General features: G+C 46.5%; 2 protein-coding genes across 2 annotated transcripts; one reads left to right on the top strand and one right to left on the bottom strand.

Moving 5' to 3' along the window:
• Window positions 1–3,718: 3,718 nt before the first annotated feature.
• On the bottom strand, window positions 3,719–5,495 carry Arr1 (arrestin 1). The gene has a single exon (XM_076309756.1). It carries the CDS (start codon window positions 5,434–5,436, stop codon window positions 4,300–4,302), a length of 1,137 nt encoding a protein of 378 aa, XP_076165871.1. The 5' UTR covers window positions 5,437–5,495; the 3' UTR covers window positions 3,719–4,299.
• A 938-nt stretch (window positions 5,496–6,433) lies between these two features.
• On the top strand, window positions 6,434–11,302 carry LOC143145255 (erythroid differentiation-related factor 1). Its single transcript, XM_076308451.1, has 9 exons — window positions 6,434–6,569; window positions 6,800–7,838; window positions 7,930–8,394; window positions 8,478–9,308; window positions 9,382–9,561; window positions 9,639–10,015; window positions 10,090–10,408; window positions 10,484–10,793; window positions 10,873–11,302. Exons 1-9 carry the CDS (start codon window positions 6,537–6,539, stop codon window positions 11,012–11,014), a joined length of 3,696 nt encoding a protein of 1,231 aa, XP_076164566.1. The 5' UTR covers window positions 6,434–6,536; the 3' UTR covers window positions 11,015–11,302.
• Window positions 11,303–21,591: the final 10,289 nt, after the last annotated feature.

Raw genomic sequence — 21,591 nt, 5'->3', positions numbered from 1 at the left:
GAGGCGATGCGAGGCGAGGCGAGGCAAGGCGAGGCGAGGCGAGGCGAGGCGAGGCGAGGCGGGGCGAGGCGAGGCGGGGCGAGGCGAGGCGAGTGTGTCGGCCGAATGAAACGTTTTCGCAGCAGAAAACGAGCCGCGGAATGTTTGCACAGGCAACGGCGCGCGCATTTGTAACGTTGAAATATTCATCGGTCGACGCGTACGTGTGACTAATGCCGTATCGAAGCGTGGCCGTTCGAGGTCGACGATTCGAGCTCCTCGATATACGTATATTTTCAGGCTGCGACGACCGCGATAACGCCGGTTCGCCAATTACCCTTCTACGCGGAATATTCGAGCAACGAGTACGCACACCGGAAGCCGGTTTACTCGAGCAGAGATAATCGGGCCACGCGTCGCGTTACCGACGCGCGACCTTGTCGAGGGCGAGAACAGAGTTCGGGATTCGCGATCGCGGTCTTAAAATTTCCGAGCAGCGCTCGAGACGCCCGAGAACGCCGGACCAGCCTCGAACGTTCCAGCGCGGCGGGCCGCTCAAGGTCGCGAGCGTTTCGCGTGAAATTGCGGTGTTCCATCGCGGCGGAGAAACTCGTTCCTCTCCGAGTCGCGGTAACGCGCGTTTCGTCCCCGAGATCCTCCGAGGGGACCTCGAATCCGGGACTTTGTTTCTCGAGGAGAACAAACAAACCTCCCGAAATACACGAGGACGCGTATCGGTTGGTTTCCGAGCGAAATACTCGAGAGTGGAAACGGCCAGCCATCTTCCCGCACGATCGTCTCACCCCTCGCCTCGGGACCCTGGTACCGAGGGTTTCGGCTCGCCACGGGGGCGTTCGTTGATTTCACCGCGATTACCTTCGTTCCCCGATCCGAGGGATCCCTGGCCCGGTCTACGGGGGTGGTTCGATCGAGAACCGGTGCGCGTTATCTGCGTGGGTTAGGCCCGCTGACAAAGCGAGAACCGATTTCAACTCGAAATTACGAGGACCGTGCGTGCGTACGTATCGCGTGGGAGGGAAGGGCGAGAGCGGGACGCCGCGCGAGACAGAGAGGACGGAGAGGACGGAGAGGACGGTGAGGACGGTGAGGACGGTGAGGACGGTGAGGACGGTGAGGACGGTGAGGACGGTGAGGACGGCGAGGACGGTGAGGACGGTGAGGACGGGGGGAGGAAATCAATGCCACCGTCTGCCGCGGGAGAAGAGAAGAGAAGAGAAGAGAAACTCGTCGTGTATCGGTGAGTTTTCGCCGGTGTCTGTTGCGCGCCAGCGGAGAGAGAGACGCGACGTGCCGGTCAGAAAAATCCAGACGGGGAGGACCGACCGAGAGAGAAACAGGGAGGAACGGGGAGGCAGAACCGAGAGGGCGAGAGAGAAAAATAATCGGCGAGAGAGGAGAAGAGAAGAGAAGAGGAGAGGGCAGAGTCAAGGCTCGGCGAGGTACTCACTCGGCTGCTAACGTAGCGTAGCCGCCACTATCTTCTTCGTTCTTCCTGCGGGATTAGCCCCCCGGTGAAAACTCGTCGTAACCTCTTCTCCGCCTCCTCCTCCTGGCTCGTCCGCGTCCCGTGCTGCTGCGTTGCTGTTCCGGGACTCGTTGGAACCGGCACAAATCGAAACACGAGGGTTGCAGACAGAGAACCAACCACCGGATCGAGGGATCGGGACGGACGGACCTCGTACGACACTCTACGCGACACTGCCTCCAGAGAGAGAGAGAGAAAGAGAGAGAGAGAGACTCTTACTAGGTGGCCAGGGGCTGATGGTGGGGGCGCATCGAACGTACGTACCGAACTGAAGGGAGGCAACCACCCAACGGTCCGTTCTCGCGGGTGTCTCGAGCCTAACTGACGCACCGGCCGAGCCTGCGGACCGCCCGAACCCCGAGTTCGTTCTCTCGTTCTCGCTGTTGGCCCGGCGGTCTGCCCTCTCTCGTCCTCGAGCCGACTCGCTCGCTCGCTCGTTCGCTAGCTCTTTCTTCGATCTCTCTGCTCCGCTTCGGCCCCGTCTATCGCTCGTTCGCTCCGCTCGGTTTCTCGCCCTCTTTCTTCTTCCTTCCTTCTCCGATTTTTACTCTTCCCTTTTCTGCGTCGGTTCGCTTTTTCTGACCTCTCTCTCTAATTTTATCTCCTCGCCGGCTCCCTCCGCGCTCGGTCTCTCTCCGTCTGTCTGCCGCGCCCGCGCCCGCGCCGCGCGCCCCGCGCCCGCGCCCGCGCCCGCGCCCGCACCCGCACCCGCACCCGCACCCGCGACTCCGTCTAACCGCGTCTTGCTCCCCGTGGGGGTTTCGTGCTCGTTCCCCCATCCCGCCCCCGAGCCTCGACGGTTGCTCCTCCAACGCCCACCGCGCACACACGTAAATACACACAGGGTGGCATCGCCGAGACGGCGCTGCCCTTCGCAGGATCGCGCGTCGTTTCTTTTCATTTGTCGCGGGGGAGATATACTCGTAGCTGCGGCCTTCCTGCGAATATAGGCCCGTGTCCCCGTTCGCGTTCGACCGAACTTTCTATGCACCAGCTTTGTTCTCCCCGACGGTCTAGCTCTCCCTCCCCGTGTTCGCAGCGGCGGCCGGTTCGTCTCTCGAAATTGCGGATTATTCCTACGGCGAGCGGAGGCGATCGATCGTCCTCGGTGTTTTCGGACTTTTCTAGGCCACCTACCACCCCCGGAGGGGGATTGCGTAATCGAAAATACGCGACCTTGTCCTCCACGGAGGGAACCTTTTCGCGAAATCGCGACGGTTGCGCAACGATTTCGACTTTATTCGCCGATCGATAACTCTCCCCCTCTCCCCGGGCTCGAGGCTGTTACGGGTAACGCGACTCGAGTGCTCGTTCGAGCACAGGACATCTGCACGGGCTGCGAGGAAAATCCAAAGTTCCGAAGGAACCGTGCACCGGGAACGCACCGTTTTCTCGCAAATGGTTGTCAAAGTATCGACCAATCGGATTACGCGTCGTGCCTCCCGGCGGCGCAGCCCTCCCCACTCTCTTTCCCGTTAGCGCGTACGCGTACGCGCGCGAGGGGAAGACGCCGTGCGAGAGAGCGGACGAAGGACCGCACCGCTCCGCTCCTCTCCCGGAAGGTGCTTTCTTTCGTTCCCCGAAAGCTTCTTCGTCTTCTCCGTTATGGGACGCGCGTCTCGAATACTTTTTTCCCACCCTGTAGGTCGCGAGCCGCCTACCCCGCACGCGTTTCTCGCCCGGTATACCGGTCCCCGCGGCTTTTCAACAACGCGATATTAATTTTTGCGCTCGACGCGGCGCGCGGTACTTGTTGAGCGTGTGTTTTCACGCTCGAGGAGGCTCGAAGAGTTTCAGGAAACGGGATGATAAATTCGAACCGCTGCGAGTCGCCGCGCAATTTGTTGGCGCGCGAGGGGACACGCCTGGTTCTTCCGCGCGTTATCCGCTCAACGTCGCTGATTAATCGCGCCCACGAGATATCAACGAGGGGGCTTCTTTTCGATGATAACGGCTCGTGGATTCGGACTTACTCGAGCTTGTCCGGCCTCGGTCGCTCCTCGACCCTGAGACGGATCTCTCTCCTTCGGTGGCGCGTTACATTTCGTTTTAAACGATCGGAAAGAATCTCGGAACTCGATGGTTTGCTCCCATGCGTCGGCACGCGTGGGAACGCGGGTTCCACCGAACCACGTATTTCCTTAGGAAGTAAATGCTGGGACGCGGGGGAGGGAGAAAAATCTGCTGGTGCGATAGCGTGTACACGAGTATTATTCAGACGATACACCATCGTTTATGCTACAGAATTTTACAGAATTACAGAACGTCGGTAGGTAGAAACGACCGCCGCGGATCGTTCGTATCTATTCTTGAAAGGGACGCGTTCCAGTTGCATCGGGCGACATTCGCTTTCACCTAGCTTCTAGCAGTAATTGATACCGTTGAATGTCTCGGATCTCTAAAAGGAAGCATTTCGGATACGGAGAACAAGGATTTACTTTCTGCCGGGTAATCTCTCTCTCTCTCTCTCACTCTCTCTCTCTCTCTCTCTCTCTCTCTCTAACTGTCTCTAACTGTCCGTCAACCCTTTCGCTTCGATTCGATTCCACGAGTGGGACGAAAGGCTCGTTCGAACTGAAAATTCGGCTCTCTCCGTGGTCTCGGAAGCGAGAGGGTTAATAAGGTAAGACGCGTTGCTTTCTCCGAATATTGGACCGGTGTGTATCACGGTGTGTGTTGCCCATTGGTGCGATGCGCGAGTTCTCCGTGTTGAAATTGAACGCGAGCCAAGCTCCGTGCGCAGCTCGCGGTCGCGCTAACTGGATCCTCTCCGTTTAGCTGTTGGCCGCAGCCAGCTTCTCCTCGGCGATGTCCTCCACCTCTATGTTGTCGGCGTTCATCACCTTGATGCGATCGACGGGCTTGGGGCGCATCAGGATGAACGGTAGCTCGGCGGATAACTCGCCTCCGAGTGCTCCGAGATAGAGCTTCACCTTTACGGCGTAGGACACCACGATACCAAAGGTGTCGCGCACATCCGGCGATACGAGCAACGTGCTGGAGGCCAGCTCGCTCTCCTCCCTCTTGAGCTGCCCGTCCAGAGCTATGCCTCTGCGATGCTTGTTGTTCTCCAGCTCTGGTTTCAGATAGATCACCTTCTGCAGGTTCGATCCGGGATTGATCGGGCATCCGTCTTGGGTCTCGATAGCGTCGATCACCGTCCTGAACTGGCCATTTTGGAAGACCACCACGTCGATACCCTGCTGCACCAGCGCCTTGATCTTCTTCACCACCTTGTTGCTGGTGTTCTTCACGCAAATGTTCACGGCTATTCTCTCCCCGTGATAGTAGAGCTGCTTGTCCAGGGTGACCTCGAGCTCGAGATCGCCCGGGCTGAGCAGAAAGTCCTTCCGTACCACGGTGCACGGCTGACGGCCTTGTTTCGTCGGTGTGTACTGGATCTTCCTGATGCCCATCGTCACCGTGCTCCTTTTGTGGGTGATGTCGGTCTCGGTGTCCCCGGCGTAGATCTTTACGTAATAGCTGACACCGCAGGGTTCCCCGGTCTCACCCTCGCCAGGTTGCAGGGTGACGCTCGACGGTGCCGTTGGTGGGAACTTGAAGGTAAACGGAATCGCGTTTGGGCCCAGTTTTCTCAGCAGTCGTTCTTGCAGCTTGGTCGGGTTCTCCTCGGTCTTCTTAGCGCTCGGGTGGAGCTCCTCCGAGATCAGGTAGAGATCCTTTTGGAAGTTCAGACCCATCACTTCGTCCTCCTCCCGGCCGTAACGGAAACTGCACACCAGTTGACCCCATATCTTTCTCCCGGTGTCGATGTAATCCTGGTCCAGCAAGATCACTCCGTCCACGGGCTCGATGCCCGACAGATAGTCGATGTAGTCCCTTTTACCAAGGTACAGAGATATTTTCCCGTTCGGTGAACATTTTTTGTACACCCTGAAGTTCATCACCATAGTTCAGTACACCGCAGTGACCTCCGAACGTACTATCACTGTCAGCGACTGAATCGCGAGGGTGCAATCCGTGCTCTTTTATACGGATACGGTACCAATGACGTCAACCACTTCGAGGGTTTCCGAATCCATTCAGCGTCGCGGATAAACGAACGTCTTTCCGAGCTAACCTTTTCGTTGGCGATTTCCATCGATAACTTTGTTTCGCGATCGCTAAAATAGCACGCGACGCTTTCGACTTTCGACGGATCGGCGATCTTCACGGGCTTCCTTTTCTACTTAGAATCTCCGATGCGATATCCGCTTGGAGAAGATCAACATTGTGACGCGAGTCGCTCCTATACAATTATCCCCTTCTCGATCCTCCAAATTAATATCTCGGTGCTTCGATTCCGATGTTGTTCTCCGAATATTCGAAACGGTTTACCATTTGTCTTTGACATCGAAGAACGAAATCATTATTGCATCGATCCGTACGACGATTTACAGTTCCATCGAAAGTAGTAGGGTAAATACGATACTGCAGAGGTATCGCAGAATGGAATCTGTAAATAGATTCGACTGGGAAAATTTTAGAAAGTTGATAGAGTGGTTGTAACTGTGAAAAGATTTTTTCCTGCTAAATCGTCGGCTTTGATAGAACCACGAATAATTTACGGGGACGAGTTTACAGTGTTTACCATCTTCGCCGACTTTGGCGACTAGGTGAACGGTATTACTCGAAATCACCGTTCTTCGACCAAGAGGTCGCCCCAAGCCACTGATATTTTCAAAGGTCGGTGTTTCAGATTGCGCGATGCGTCGATCGTCTTTCTCTTCGATTAGACTTGCCAAGAGGGAGTGGAACCGATATAGTGGGGCCACCTATACGGTCGCGTTTTCAACTAAAAAATGTTCACTGGAGGGTAATATCGATCAAAGTCGTAATGTTGGTAAGGTCGGTAAAGTTTGTTTCGTTGTATCCTTCCTACATGTACTGTATAATTAGTGATTATGTGTTGGGTGAACGCAAGTTCTCTGTGCACTCTGGATCCTTCTAAAAATTTTGAAACGCAACCATTGTTTTTAAGAGACTCCGGTGACACTGTTTGAAATTGGAAATGTCCGAGGAATTGAATACGAAGATTGACACGGTAAACGACGTTTTCTTCGATTAACGACGTTCTTACGCTGACACTATTATTTTATCGAGAATTTTATTTTAACCAAAATCGGAAAAACTAAATTACTTTGTTGTTACGGTATTCGTAAACGACACGTGTATAGCACTCGTGTTTTTAATTATAAGACATTTTTTCAAGCGAAAATCTAACATATATTTTATTTTATACATTGCACGCTCTTGTGATTCTTTTCATTTTAGGTCAAACCTATGTCCTTGGCTATTGCACCCAATTTGACTAAGAAACCTGTTAAATCTACAGCAGTTGTCAAGTATTCTGTTGTTCAAACACCGGCGACGTACGCTCAACTACAGTGCAATACGGACTTAAATTTACCACCGAGCAATTGGCTCAGCAGTTCCGTGGAAAGTTATGGCCTTCAAAGTGTATGGTCTCAGTCTTCGGGATTTTCCAGTTTTCGTATGGCACACATGTTTCCGGATTGCGTCGGGGAAGTCGACGTCGTGTCGGACGCGGAAAACATAAAAAAGCTGCTAAAGTTGCCTTATAACCACGGAGTTATATCGATGATGGTTCACAGAGTCGAAAATACTTTGTTATTGGACGACTTCGATATTCACAAATATTTACTCAGACAAGCGGAAAGCGATTGGGAGTGGTTGAAAAAATTTTTTTACAAACATATTTTCCAGAATCATGGAGACAAAGAGAAACGTCTGTTTCACAAAACAAACAATAGGAACACTTTGCAACAAAGAAACTTGGTATCCAAGTTTTTGTATCATTCGATAGTAGTAGCGGATAATAAGGAGCAGGATAAAAAACCTCAGTTACCCGTGAAAACGATGGAACCGTGTTTACCGGAACCTTCTCAAGAAGAAAAAGTACCGGATCCGAATTATAATCACAATTTCGCGAGAAACATTGTGTGGACTTTTGAGAATATACAAATGCTTATCGGTACGGACATGCCGATATTTGGAGGGCAAACGCATCCGTGTATAAGTCTAAGATTGAGAGACGTGACGAAACCCATTAATGTTTTAACCGGTATAGATTATTGGTTGGATAACTTAATGTGCAATGTACCGGAAGTAGTAATGTGTTATCATCTGGATGGAATTGTGCAAAAGTACGAATTGATAAAAACGGAAGATCTTCCTAATTTGGATCATTCTAAATTCAGTTCTAAAGTCATCAGGGATGTTGCCCAAAACATTTTAAGTTTCTTAAAAAATAATGCGACAAAGGCAGGACACACTTATTGGTTATTTAAAGGTAAAATAAATAAAATAATCGAGTAAAAAATTATTCCAGTTTGCCATTTTTCTGTAAACTATATTCTATTATTATTTTTTATATTCGATAGGCAAGGACGACGAGGTTGTAAAGTTGTACGATTTAACGTCTTTGTGTCACGATGTGTCGGATGACAAAGGTCAAAATCCATTTACCGTGCCTGTTGCTATGTTATTGTATAGAGTAGCTCGTAATATGAAGTACTCTACCGATTATCATTGTCAACAGGGCACTATTAGAATGCTACTAAAAAATTGTTTGGAATTATTAGTTAAAGAAAAGTACCCTCAAATTGTTACGTCGGCACATTTTATGCTGTCCGATCTTTACATACCATCGGATACAGATCCTGCTAATCCAGGACTCTCCGATCAAAGCGACGAAGAAGATGCGCATAACGACTCCGGTACGAATCATGAAAATGAGAGAAACGAAGAAGAAGAAGAAGGAGGAGAAGGAGAAGGAGAAGGAGAAGAAGAAGAGGAAGACGAAGAAACTGAGGAAGCTGCGATTAAGTCATTAACATTCGCCAACAGTAAGTTAAATACGTGCTGTATGCGCATCTGTCTTTTTAGCGTGCGAATAAATGAACAAAGACATCATTTTTTTTATTCTTAGTTAAGGAACGTACAGATTGCAAAGAATCCAAGTACAAGTCGCCACCTATTTCGGGTACGGTTGAAGAAAGATGTTTGGCTGCTTTGGAGCATGTTTATCGTGGACTAGAATGCCTACAGTATTTCCCAACTGAAGATAGTTCCGATGACGAAGAACGAATAAGAGCCGAAGAAAAGGAGAAAGAGGAGCAAGAGGAGAAAGAGGAGAAAGAGGAGAAAGAGTACGAAGAGACTCATTTGAACATGGCAAAACCTTTCCAAGCAATTCCTATGCCTTGCACCCCTTTGAGAGACGAAAAGAAGAAAACCGATTCGGAAGCAAGTTCTCTAAACAGTAGTCCTACTCATAAGAAGAAATTTAAACCAAAGAAGAACAAAAAAATTGAGAAAGTAATTTTGAAAGAAGAACCTAGCGAGAACAAAGCAACAGCATTACTATGCAAGGTCAAAGCTGAAACTATACCCACGTGGCAAGCTCCGAAAAAAAGCGATAACATTAGTTGGAACGCACATTTGAAGATATTGTTGTACAAGAAAGCGTCATTGATCTTTGCTGTTCTAGCCGAAAATGAATACGCTAATAAAAGTTATGGAGCTTCATTGAGATACATGTTGGCAGTACTGAGGTGTCAAAAAATACTGGAAATTTTTTGTGGCATAAAAAATGCTAAATTGATTAGCTATTTATTAGGTCGTGCGGGAGATTGCTGCTTTATGGTTGTGCAAGACTGGTGCAACGTAGAGAAACACAGGAAAGATTATGAAATGAAAAATGACATAGAGGAAAGGATCGTTGAAGAAATCTGTAAAGGGGAAGAAGACTTAGATATGAGTAGGTTTGCATAACAAGTATGTGGAAATATCGTTTTACACTTGAGAATAATTAAAATTTTTTTTCCATTTAGATGGTGCCGAATTACTACCACAACATTTAGAAAGTTTAGAGTTTACTTTGGTGGCGTCTTACAAGTGTTACGAGAAAGCCTTGTTATTAGAACCGTTTGTCACGGATAAAAAAAATCTTATAAGGCGACTAGGAAACATTCATAACGAACTAGGAGTTCTTTATATGAATGAAGCTGCAAGTTGGTAGTTTTCTATTCATTTTATTACTTTAAAAGTCCTCTATATAAATTTAAAGAATATGTTACTATTTTTACAGTACGTTATCAGCAAGAAAGCTCATCAGAGGACACGTCGGATTCCTCGTCCAACGTAATATCACTACTTGCGCGTTCGTTAATGCATTTGGAAGTGGGTGTAAAGGCGTTTGAAACAGTTCACGATGAAGCGAACTTGGCTCGCTTGCATTCAAATACTGGAAGACTTATGCGACTTTGTGCCCACATGAACGTGAAACAAAACACTCAAGAACGTCACTTTTACAATAAAGCACTAGCGAGCTATCAGAAAGCTTTGCAAGTTTTGGGTACTAGAAAATCAAATTCGGCGATTTGGGATACCGTTACATGGGATTTGTCCACCACCTTGTTCACTATGGCCACATTATTGCAAGACTATCCTATTACTGGTTGTAAAGTACGTTTTCCTTCTCTGATCTAAAATTAATTTAATTGTCCTTCTTTCCTTTTTTATTCTGGTTATGATTCTAGACGGAGGAAGAACTGGAACGAGAAGTTGTTGATATTCTACAGAAAGCCCTTAAACACTGTGATACTGAAACGCCAGGACCAAGGCAGCCTGTTTATCAATTCCGTACTGCTACTATTCAACATAGACTAGCTTCTTTGTATCACCGTGTATATAGAGAGCATCAGCCAGATGCAGATAATGTTAAAAGGAAAACAAGCTTGCAACTGTGCAAGTTATATTATGAAAAAGCTGCGAAGCTCTTGTTGGTTTTGGAGCAAAGTACCGAATTTCTTACGGTGCAAATGGAAAGAGTTGCTTTAGCAGAACACCAAGCACGATGTGCGTACTCCTTTGAACCAAAGGTGTATTAATTTCTCGATAGTTTGTACTTTCATGTATTATATTATATTTCAGGCGCTACGACATTTAATGGTAAATTAAAAGCATATCAAAATGGTCTGGAATTAATACTACAATGTAGACCCATCATGGATATACTATGCGAGAAAAATAGTTCTCAGAAACAAAAAGGGGAAAGTACAAATGCAATTGATAACAAAGTTGGGAAAGACATCACAGAAGGGAAAGGAATTGATGAACAAAAGCTGATAGAAGACGAAGAAACCTTGGTGACATTACTCGAACAAAGATTGCAGTTCATCTTGAGATCCTTGACCAAATTAATTGTCTCCAAGAATAGCAGTAGCAGTAGCAATAAAAAGGAGTATGCATTTCAAATTGTGCATTCTTAATATTCTTATTATAATGTATCAAATGTAATATAATATTTTTTAATATTTCAGTCGCGAAACACTTGCCAATTTATATAAACAGTGTTACAGTCGAACGTTGCGACCAGTTACAATGACCGGCGTCACGTTAATAGAGCACGTTGCACAACTTTTACGAGAATTGGAAAAAATGTTACCATTTACGGAACCTTGAACGCGTATACGTACATGTACATATCGTATCTGTGCCACTTAGACGACTTTATGCGCAAGGTCTCGATCAATGAATATTTCACCTTCTTTGGCTCGATATCCTCAATCTTTTTAAAGGTTTTTCTATCGTTGTTAACGCTGGTCGTTACACGTACACGAGATGAGACTTTTTCGAGAGAAATGTTCTTTAATTCGCTATTATATCTTAAGATTATAAAAACGATTTTTATTTATATACACATACATGTATGATTTATAAGCGAAAAATAAAAAGCTTCTATGAATAATATTCCTAACGTTTCCCCAATCCCCATCTAATCTTCACGAATCTGTATATTTTATAGGAAGAATATGACAAATCAATTTATACTACATTTATAGTACGAATCAAGATCCCTTCAATATTTTCCCGTTGCAAATTTTTATTCCTAAGCAAATCGATATCACGCCGATATACATATACATATATGTAGATTCAGCATAGAATTTTAGATAAGATTTCTATGAAAATTTACGATCATAAATACGTAACGGATTTTCAAAAATTCCAGAACATGTAATCAATTGCACTTATTCGTACGATTAATAAAGGCGTTAATAACTTCATCGTCGTAACTGTTTTTATTAATAAATTAAAAAATTTGCTTTTAATCTTAGTTAAAAGGTTCACTAACGGTGAAATTGTTCAAAAGATTTACCGTTGAACAGTCCATTTATAACGAGTGAGACAAAGCGAATTTTCTCTTATAATATTACGTTGTACGCGAACGTACGTACATTACGTTTTCGCGTAATTCGTATAAAAATTTCTATTTTAATAAAAGGAGTATTATAGAAAATAAAATTATCATACCGAATAAGATGTCTTGTCCATGGCACGAAGTCCTCGATCCAGTTTTCTATGGAGTGAAACGGCAATTCAAATCGTCATTCTTACTGGAACGCGTTCTATTTTTTGCGGGTGACACGTAAATTCACTTTGCAAGATAATAATGCGATATTTTCACAAACAATTGTAAATACGTAACAATGATCGATAGAACTATTTAAAAAAACAATATTTATACTATAAACACTAATAAAAGATCACAATCGGTTTTATCGGTGGCTCGAACGATGCATCCTGGTTGCGGCGTGGTTCCAAAAAGGGGGGTGTGCACGCTGTAGCAAATAATGCGAACAGTTTCGCGGGAGAATAATGGCGCTACGGAAGTTCGAAAGAATTTCCGGTTTGCGCTATAATTTATTCAAGTTTTCGATATATAGAAGCAAATGTTATTCAATTATTTGGTTTCTAAATTAAAAACGTGATTATTAAAGAATTCTAGGTGAGTTTTTTTTATAAATGGACTCAGCTACGATGGACGATTAGGAGGAGCTTAAATATTATATCTGACCTGCGCGGTCATTACACGGTTGGTGCATTGAATAACGTAGTGGGTGAACCGTTAGAAATTTCTTTCTGGTGGAGGACCGAGCTGCTGCCGGTTGCGAAATTTTCTGCGCCCGTTTTACCGAAATTTTCTATTCATCGTTCGATTCTTTCCGTGAGTTTATTTCTAGATATTCATTTATTAACTTTTTGCGACTTAACGAGAAGACTAACGTATGCGTACATGGCGCAATCGTATTAAATAAGAATATGATTTTTCGCGAATATTCGTACATATCAACGATAGATAGAATCGTACAGAAAAACGATATTTATATTGTAAATTGTACAGAAAGACGATATTTGTACTGTAAATCGTACAGAAGAACAATATTGTTAGAGTAAATATTTGGAAAATTATCACGATCAGATTTATCGATAGTTTGAGCGTCGTTATACGATTGTACCATGTTCGATCGAAACAGAGGGCGCTGCGGAAGCTAGAACAAATTTCCGGTTGACGCTGTAGTTTTTTTTGAGTTTTCGATATATACAAGATTGCAGATGTAATTCAATTATTTCGATGCTGCATTAGAAACGTGATTATTGAAGAATTTGAGATGAATTTTTTTATAAATCGATCCGGCTACGATGAAAGTTGAAGAGGAGTTTAGGTGTGTTATTTGACTAGTGCAGTCATCGCGCGGTAAATGCATCGACCAACGTAGTAGGAAATTTCTCTCCGCGTTCCTGCTGCGAATTTTCTAGCGGCGTTTTGGCGAGATTCCGTAATTTTCTCGTTCTTTTGGTAAGTTTACTTCATTTATTCCATCTATTACGTTTCCGTGTCTTTATTAGTATATTGCCGCGTACGTTGCGCGAAACAATGACGTAAATACGACGCGAAATAATTAGAAAAAGATAGAAAACCGTTACGAGCATCTTTCGAGAAATTTCGATCGAAGCGTTAGACTTCAAATTAAAAACGTTCTCTTCTCCTTACACATGTTTAAACTTTTCCAGTTTGGGCCGAGTTGCACGGGTAAAATGAATTATTCAAGGCTTTAAACTCGTTCATCACTCCCACGACTTTCGACCAGCATCAGTCATTGGCCAAAATACATTAGCAGCCTCGATGTTCGTCGATGGATTCCGCGTGTCATTTTTCAAAGTTTTGCCGAGATCCTGCATTCTTCTTGTTTTTTCGGTAAGTTTATTTAAATATTTTGTTCATTACGTTTTCGTGACTCGATTGGTATATATAAGCATACGTTGCGCGAAACAACGACGTAAGTACGACGCGAAATAATTAGAAAAAGACGCGAATTTTCCAGCGGCGTTTTGGCGAGATTCGCCAAAAACGAGTATTTTTCTCGTTTTTTTTTGGTAAGTTTACTTCATTTATTTTATTTATTACGTTTCCTGTATTTATTAGTACATTGCCGCGTACGTTGCGCGAAACAATGACGTAGATACGACGCGAAATAATTAGAAAAAGATAGAAAACCGTTACGAGCATCTTTCGAGAAATTTCGATCGAAGCGTTAGGCTTCAAATTGAAAACGTTCTCTCCTCCTTACCCATGTTTAAACTTTTGCAGTTCGAGCCGAGTTGCACAGGCAAAATGAATTATTCAGGGCTCTAAACTCGTTCATCACTCCTACGACTTTCGACCAGCATCGCTCATTGGCCAAAATACATTAGCAGCTTCGATGTTCGTCGATGAAATTCCGGACGTCACTTTTTAAACGGACGAAATTACATTGAACGTCGATCAGGCGTTATTTGCACGGTATGAGCCTATTATTTCGGCGTGTAACGTGGCGTTTAATAAATTCGTAAATAAGAATCGAAGGATGTCGACCGGCGTTCAAGATGACTTGTTGCTCCTATATTTTATAGAAAATCTATAAGTTAGACGTATCACCAGCTCGCTCGAAGTTGGATGTTTCGAGGAAATTTTTTACGAAAGAGTAGCTGATTTTTTTAAAGAAATTTACTACGTATAGGTAGCTACTATATTGAAAAAATTTCTTATGGAAAGGTAGCTGTTCCAACTTGTTTGGAACTGTTTCTTATGGAAAGGTAATTTTTTAAAGAAATTTGACATGGAAATGTAACTAATTTTTTAAGGAAATTTGTTACGGATAGGTAGGAAAATTTGTTACGAATATTTAGAGGGTGGTCGATGATTACTCGTAACGAAGTAGTAAAACTAATCAGGCGCTCACGTATGGAGGAAAGATCGATGAACTACGAACGGCGTTCGGCCGTGGAGATATAACAGTTCCAGCTGTCAGTCGCAGCCCTCACGCTCGAAAGGATTCGTACCCTCGGGGCGACTAGGGGGTAGTCGTGGGGGTTGGGTTGGGTGCTGCGTCAAAAACGAAACAAAAGAGCGTAAAGAAAGGTCGGCTTGGTTCGATTCGCGTTGTCTATCTTCCACGTTCCCTCTTTCCCTTGTTCCCCAATCTCGTTCGGTTCCCTCCGGACATCCGTGGCTTGACCTTTCGACGACTTCATCCCTGGGGCCATCCGTTTCGACCCGGACTGTTCCTTCGTCGTCGTTTCCTCTTTTAGCGTCTCGTCGAGAATGCTATCCGAGAAAATACGTCGATCGTTTTCTTTTTTTCTTCGAGAGAGAGAAAGAGAAAGAGAGAGGGGGGGAGGAGAGATTTCGCACGTTTAACCCCCGTAAGGGGACTTTTAGACTTTGTACAAACACTATGTGCGTTTCTAGATTATCGATATCTCTTTTCGCTGGGACTCCGGTTCGCGGCTGTCTCGATACCTTTTAATTTATTACGTTCGCGTTCGAATTCGTATACTTTGTTGGAAAAGAGAGAATGTGGGAAAAAAGAAGGAAAAATGTTCGTGGCTCGACTCGCAAGAACCGTTTCCTCGATTTTACATTCACGACCTTTGGACCCTTGGAAATATAGGGTGGTCCGCGGGAAACAGGACACTTTAACGTCTTCCGTTGGGTCGGTGGTAAAAAAAGTAATGTATTAATAAAAGATGGACGGCTTCGGGGGTAGGGGCGGGATACTGCGCGGTACACTTTTTCCTTCTCGAGTATATTTTTTTCGTCGAGATTCTTCTACAATTATTCCTCACCGTACACCGTAGACCCATATTTGGGTCTTCTCAAACCCAGAGAGACATTTGCGCCGCTCGCAAAAATTACGAAAAGTACCGTAAAATAATAGAATCCTTGTTGGAAGTATTTGCGCGAGAAGGATCAAGTTAGGGGTCAACTTGGACCCGCGAGATGGTCTCTCCCATGGTTAAAGAGTAATGCAACATTGTTGCAAATTATCTCGAATTTATTCCCCCGAGGCGAGGGTTTCTCTCCCCGGACAGGTTCTCGTGTCGCGTAAAACATTGAAAATATTTAGGGTCGCGTTATAAGGGACAGTATATTATTCGTAGCGACGAGCATCAAATAACTAGGGACCAGGGGGTAGAATTCAGACGTACCTTTAATAAACAAACCGAAAAGCAGCCCCGAGGCAACGTTGAAAAATTTGAAAATCAAGGGTCGAGCCACTCTCATCCCCGTCCACGGTTATGTCTGCGTTTTTCCCCGACACGTCCAATATCCAGGCGTATCCTCGCTCGTATTTCCATGCGAGGTATCGCGTTGGAAGGCCACGTCCACGTGAAACCTGCAGAAACATTTCTTTTTCAACAGGCCACACCGAAAGTTCCTAGGGGGGTGTCGTGTTGCTCGGGTTAGCCGGGGGTAGATCCAGCCCATTTGTCTCCGACCACGTTCGTTATTTGTTCTGCTCCAACCCTCCGCCACCCTCAACCCGCGTCCAGGTTAGATTCCACGTCTTCCACGGCGGGCTCGCTCGCAGCCAGCGCAAATATTAATCCGCAAAGAAATTCTCACCGTGGAGAGTAGAGCGATCCACCCTCGTCTACCTTTCATCGTTCCTTCGAGCTCGAGCTCTTATCTGTCTGCGATCGACTACGTGCAATTTCAAGCCCCTGCGTGGGTGTCGTTCGCGCGAGAATAGAGATCGTTTGCTAGCTTACGATCTTCCTACGGTGGAGAAACACCAACGGTGGGGGGGTGCTCCCTTCGAATTTTTCTTCCGAGAGAATATTTTCAACGACCGTTTAGCGGATAAACTTACTAGGCTGGAATGTAGAGCCGTTTGTCGAGAGTGAACGTATTCCGTGGAGAAAGAAAGATCGATCGATCGTTCGTTGGTTAAGGGGAACGTGGTGTTACGAGTAAGTAGAATGTGTCGTGTAACTTCTTAGCTTTACGAAGGTCGACCGAAACGTCTGACCAAGCACTACTCGCAATTTCTTACGGGGCTGTTCTTTTCTCTCCCCTGCAATAGACGCGTACCCTCGAAACGTTCAAGGTCGAATTTCTCGAGAACAATGCCCGGTAGCAAAAAATTTCACTCCATAGTTTTTCTATGTACATATTTTTCACCCAAAGTGACCGTATCGAGGCTCGACCGAAAAAAAAACGAAGAAAGTCCGTCTCTCCTTCTGGATTTAACTACAGCGATACACGCCTCTCGCAAACTGCGCAATAAACGAAATTGCAAAGTCGAGTAGCCGCCTTGAAAGGCTCGCGGGGCTGGTATTATTTTCTCTCGGTCGGCGTTCGTAGGTCGCCCCTCCCACGTCTTTTGCGCCAGTTTGAACCCCTAGGACTCACGTACACACGGAAAACCGAGGTAACGTCAAGGACGGAAGAAGGTTTTCGCCCTTTCTCCCCTCCTCTTTGTCTCTCCCTTCTTCCATCGGCGTCTTTAGTCTCCGAGTTTCCACGACTTTGAAACAATTGAATTCCAAGACTTCTTCTCTCTCTCTTGAGAGAGAGAAAGAGAGAGAGAGAGGACCGCTGTGGAGTCCCATTAGGCGAATTACATAATGAATCCGTCAGACGTGGAGAAAAGGAGAAAAAAAATGAAAAGACGCCGGTTGACAGTCTAGGCTCGTCTGTGAGTTCGATCCGCCTTTTCTTTTGCGGCTGCCGATGGAATTTCGGCACGAACAAAGGGGGAATTCCGCGAGAATGCCTCCCTCTCCCTTCACTCGTCACGATGCTCTTCTCTCCTTTTCGATATTGTCAGAGAGGGGGAGGCTTCGAATTCAAGCCGCGTTCCTGACCCTCACCGAGCCCCTCACCGAGCCCCTCACCGAGCCCCTCGGGGTCTTATCTGGTTATATCAATTAGAGTCGGTGCCTTTCTGTCCTCTCGCGTTTGCATTCTTTTCGTCGTCTCCCCGGGGCGGCAAACTCGCGACGATCCCGAGTCTTCGTCATCGACGCATCCGGCCGAGTGAACTCTTTAACGGGGTGGAGATCCACGAGACGAGTTATGCGAATCGTGTTGTCACGAAGCGCAAAAATAGCAGGTGGTAAAAGTATGCAAAGTCGAGTAAGTTTGTAAAAGGGAAACGGAGATCTGCGCAACATTCGAAGGGACAATTATTGTGGAAGGTTATGAAAGTTATATTTCGATAGAGAGAGATTGGTACGAGTTCTGGAGACAGTACCGGAGAGATACTGCCAGGGATAGTTGTAGAGAATAGTACCGATAGAGACGACTCCTAATAGAGATTAACACCAAGAGAGATCGGTACCAGTGGCAGAGATTAGAGGAGATATTTGTTAGATTTACCAGTATTTTCGCAAAAGCTTGTTCCCCCTTTCGAGGATAAGCAGAGCTCGCGTTCCCGTTTCGTCCACGGATCGTTATTTCGCCGAATTTTAATTGCGCTTTGGATGCATCGCACGTTAAGTTCCCTGGAATTCTCCGGGTCGGGGCCTCTGTGTTCCTTCAACTTGCCAAAGTGAATGTGTGCCGCGTGTTTCGGAAGGCATCGCGCGAGTGTCATAAATAATAACGTGCACACACCGTTGCGAATGCTCGGCGTGTTTCGCCCGATAATAAATTACGGGGCAATGCAAACACGGACATGAATTATATTTGCCGCGTGGAGTTATTTCGTGACTGTCGATAATCAGCTCCGTGACCGAGCGGCTGCCAGTATTCATTCCGCGGCGCGGTTGCATCGATTTCTGGTAAACGGGATTCCTTGGCCGTGTTTCGACCGCTTGGAAATATCGAGGACGACGGTACTGGGTCGTTTGCTCTTTAATTTCTGCGGCGAAAACAAAATCACTCGATATTTTGACGACCCGCATTTCGCGAGAGTTTGCGCGCTACGAAAGCTTCCCAGCGGAGTTCTCGTCCGAAAATGTTCAATTTACCGTTTCATAAATATCCAAATGTCACCGGTACGTACGTTTTATCGACGAATATACTTTACCGCTATCGTATCTATTTAACGCTGTATCCGTTGTTTTTCAGTTATCGAAGGAATTGCCACTCGGCGAAATTGGACTTTTGAACAAAATTCCGGATCACGAATTTAAGTTGGGCGAAAAAAAATATCGAGTATTCGTATCTATCGGGTAGCTGGTATTTTACCAACAGCATTGAAACACCACGATGAAGAAATGTTCAAAGTCCATCTTCTCTCTTCTACGGAGGATGCACAACGAGAATGCGCAAAGAAACGTTCGATCCGTCTGAAAAATGTCTCTCCTGGTTCGATCGTTGATTGAAATTACCGGTCGAAATCGTTAACGCTTCGTCGTTCGAGAAATGACCGTTAGATGCTGCCGCGGTTAAATAAAATTAACACACGTTCGTTGGTCGGTGCTCGGGCGGTTTATCAAGGTTTCGTTGGCCAACGCGAAGAGGCGAGAAGCAAGAAACAAACGGTACCGGCGGCGGAGGGGATTAAATTGCGAACGGTTCGCGTCGAATGATTCGTGGCTTCGACGTGCATCCCCTTCGCAACAACGGGCCGCGTACACTTGTAATTCCGGAATAGGTCGGTGCAACGGCCCGTGTCGTGAAATATCGGCCCGATTGCGAGCCGAGTGTCGCGGACCGAGCGAAAATCGACCAGCGAAACTTCCATACGCGTTGGAAATTCGAACAAACAGAGGTTACGTGGCCGGCCTCAAAGCGATCCCATTTCCCGCCAAGTCTTTCTCTAATCTCTCTAATGTCCGCGGAGAAGTTACGGGTCATCGGGTGCGGGGGCCGTGTATCGGCGATCCAAGATGCATTTGCAATTCAATTTTACCGGTCATCGTCGAGTGTTTGCGGTGACGGCACGACGACCGGTGTTCGAGCGGAACAGGGCCGTGTCGAGGCAACCGGAGTTCTTTCCTCGATCATTTCGGGCACTAGATCTCGTGCGAATCTACGTATTTTAAGCTCGCGAATATTAACAATATTACCGTCTCGAGTTACTCTCGAACGTTGGGCGTCAAAGTAAGCGAGTCCAACGACGTAAACAGACTCCGAGTAGATACCGCATCAAAGTGTCCGTACTTTGTTTGTATCTCCACAGCTGGACACCTTGGCAACAAGAGTCCCGGAATGTCGACGTAGTCAGTCCTAAATTGAAAAGCAAACAATTGATGTCGCGGTGCGTGCTTATACCTCGAGTCAAACTTCTCTCTTAGATCGAATACTCGTGTTTCGTCTTTTAATTCCTCGAACAGGGATACCGAGACAGAGGGGATACATTTCTTCGAGAATGATCCAAGGCAATTCGTTCCATCGTCGCGAGAATTTGCTCGTAAACGACCAATCTTGACGACCTTCCCGACCCATCTGGGCGTGCTCGTAAACTAACTTACGTTAAGGATTAGCCACGCTCGCGCCATAAACGGGCAATGGTGGTCTGGTGGTCGGTTGTTTGCGCGGTAACGGATATAATTTAGCGCGAGAAAACGGTACTCGATACCTTTGGGTACCCAAGTGTCATCGAGCAGATAAGGAAACGGTCTTGGAATCAAATTTTCGATGCGGAGAGTAAGATCTAATGGATTTTTAACGATGCATCGACGACTCGCGGTGTGGAAGTTGGTCGAGCCCGGAATCTCGAGGCCAAGTTTACGGTTCGAAAAATATGAAACGTTGGTTCGCGATTCGGTAAGTCGGGAAATCCATTAGGTTTAGGACGTAAAGATTCGTCGGGTCGATTAGTTGCTCCCGATGAGAATATTTATTCGCGAGGAGGTTGGCCGGAGCGTTGGACGCGTGGCTTTTTAATAAAGGTGAAAGCATCGTCGTCTGGAGGTACGGTGGAGAACTTTCCTCGCGAGTTTCTCGCTCGTTTGAACTCGTCCCCGAGGCTAATTACAAGCCGTAATTTCGTCGTTGCGCTCGCGTCTTGAACGTATGCCCGCGCAGCTCGGAAGTTTTCCCGTTTCCGCGCGCGTGTTCCCTACCAAGATTTACGCATTGCGGGCTGCGAAGAACGGGAGCTGGCAAGTTGTTCCGCGACGGTGTTCCAGACGCGACGGTAACAAACGAGCCGAATAATCCCGACGAAATCAATCGCGTCGGTCGTCCATCGGGTCGTCGGGAGCAGATCTTCGGCGTTGTCCACGGTCGTTTGTACCCCTCGCGAACCGTAAATCCTCGATCTCCAATTTTTCCAGACGGTCGGAGAAATCCTAATTTATGTCCCGTGGATCGTAAAGGTCCGCGTACTTAACAGGCCGTCGACGCGTTTTATCGCGATGGAACGTGGCGCGAACGAGACGAGGAGGATCAAAGATCGCTGCTCGGGAGACTCACGCGTCCAACGCTCCTCTAGGTTATTATATCGCGGAGCATACGTCTCTTATCGCGTCGTACACCGGCTCGTAACAACATTCTCTTCTATCGAGAGATTCGCGGTCACGGGTCGAGAATAACGCGACATCTAGGTCTGGGTGATTGCGTCATCGTGTGTTTACGTTCGACCGGTGTCTTCCTCACGGAGTAGTATTTTTACACGGTACACCGTATACCAACAGCGTTGTCATTGTACGAAGCAGTCAACCGCTGATAATCTCGCCTCGATAGAGAACGCGCAAATATCTTTAACAATCGACCTGAATCGATTCACGGAGCGTCAACCTCCTCGAGTCGCACGATCGAAACAACGAGCAAATTTTGAATCATCGATGCGATAAACCGGCGCGAACCGAAACGAAAATCCGCGGAATTAATTAATATAAATCGACCGCTGTCACGAACCAGCTCGTCGATGAGAAAATACGAGGAAATCCGCGTTCCCTGCAGAGGCATCGCCGCGGTAGCAACAATTTCTAATTTCGGTCCGACTCCCGGAGAAACTCGAATTAATTAATAACTG

The sequence above is a fragment of the Ptiloglossa arizonensis genome, chromosome 4 (assembly GCF_051014685.1).
Source record: "Ptiloglossa arizonensis isolate GNS036 chromosome 4, iyPtiAriz1_principal, whole genome shotgun sequence".
Taxonomy (NCBI): domain Eukaryota; kingdom Metazoa; phylum Arthropoda; class Insecta; order Hymenoptera; family Colletidae; genus Ptiloglossa; species Ptiloglossa arizonensis.
This window is presented reverse-complemented; position numbering and strand designations above follow the sequence as displayed.

Bases quoted from the DNA above. Each gene is read 5' to 3' on its own strand.
- LOC143145255 (XM_076308451.1), top strand. From the start codon at position 6,537: ATGTCCGAGGAATTGAATACGAAGATTGACACG. The intron at 8,395-8,477 runs GTAAGTTAAATA...TTTTATTCTTAG, and splicing joins GTCATTAACATTCGCCAACA to TTAAGGAACGTACAGATTGC. The intron at 9,309-9,381 runs GTAGGTTTGCAT...TTTTCCATTTAG, and splicing joins GGAAGAAGACTTAGATATGA to ATGGTGCCGAATTACTACCA.
- Arr1 (XM_076309756.1), bottom strand. From the start codon at position 5,436: ATGGTGATGAACTTCAGGGTGTACAAAAAATGTTCACCGAACGGGAAA.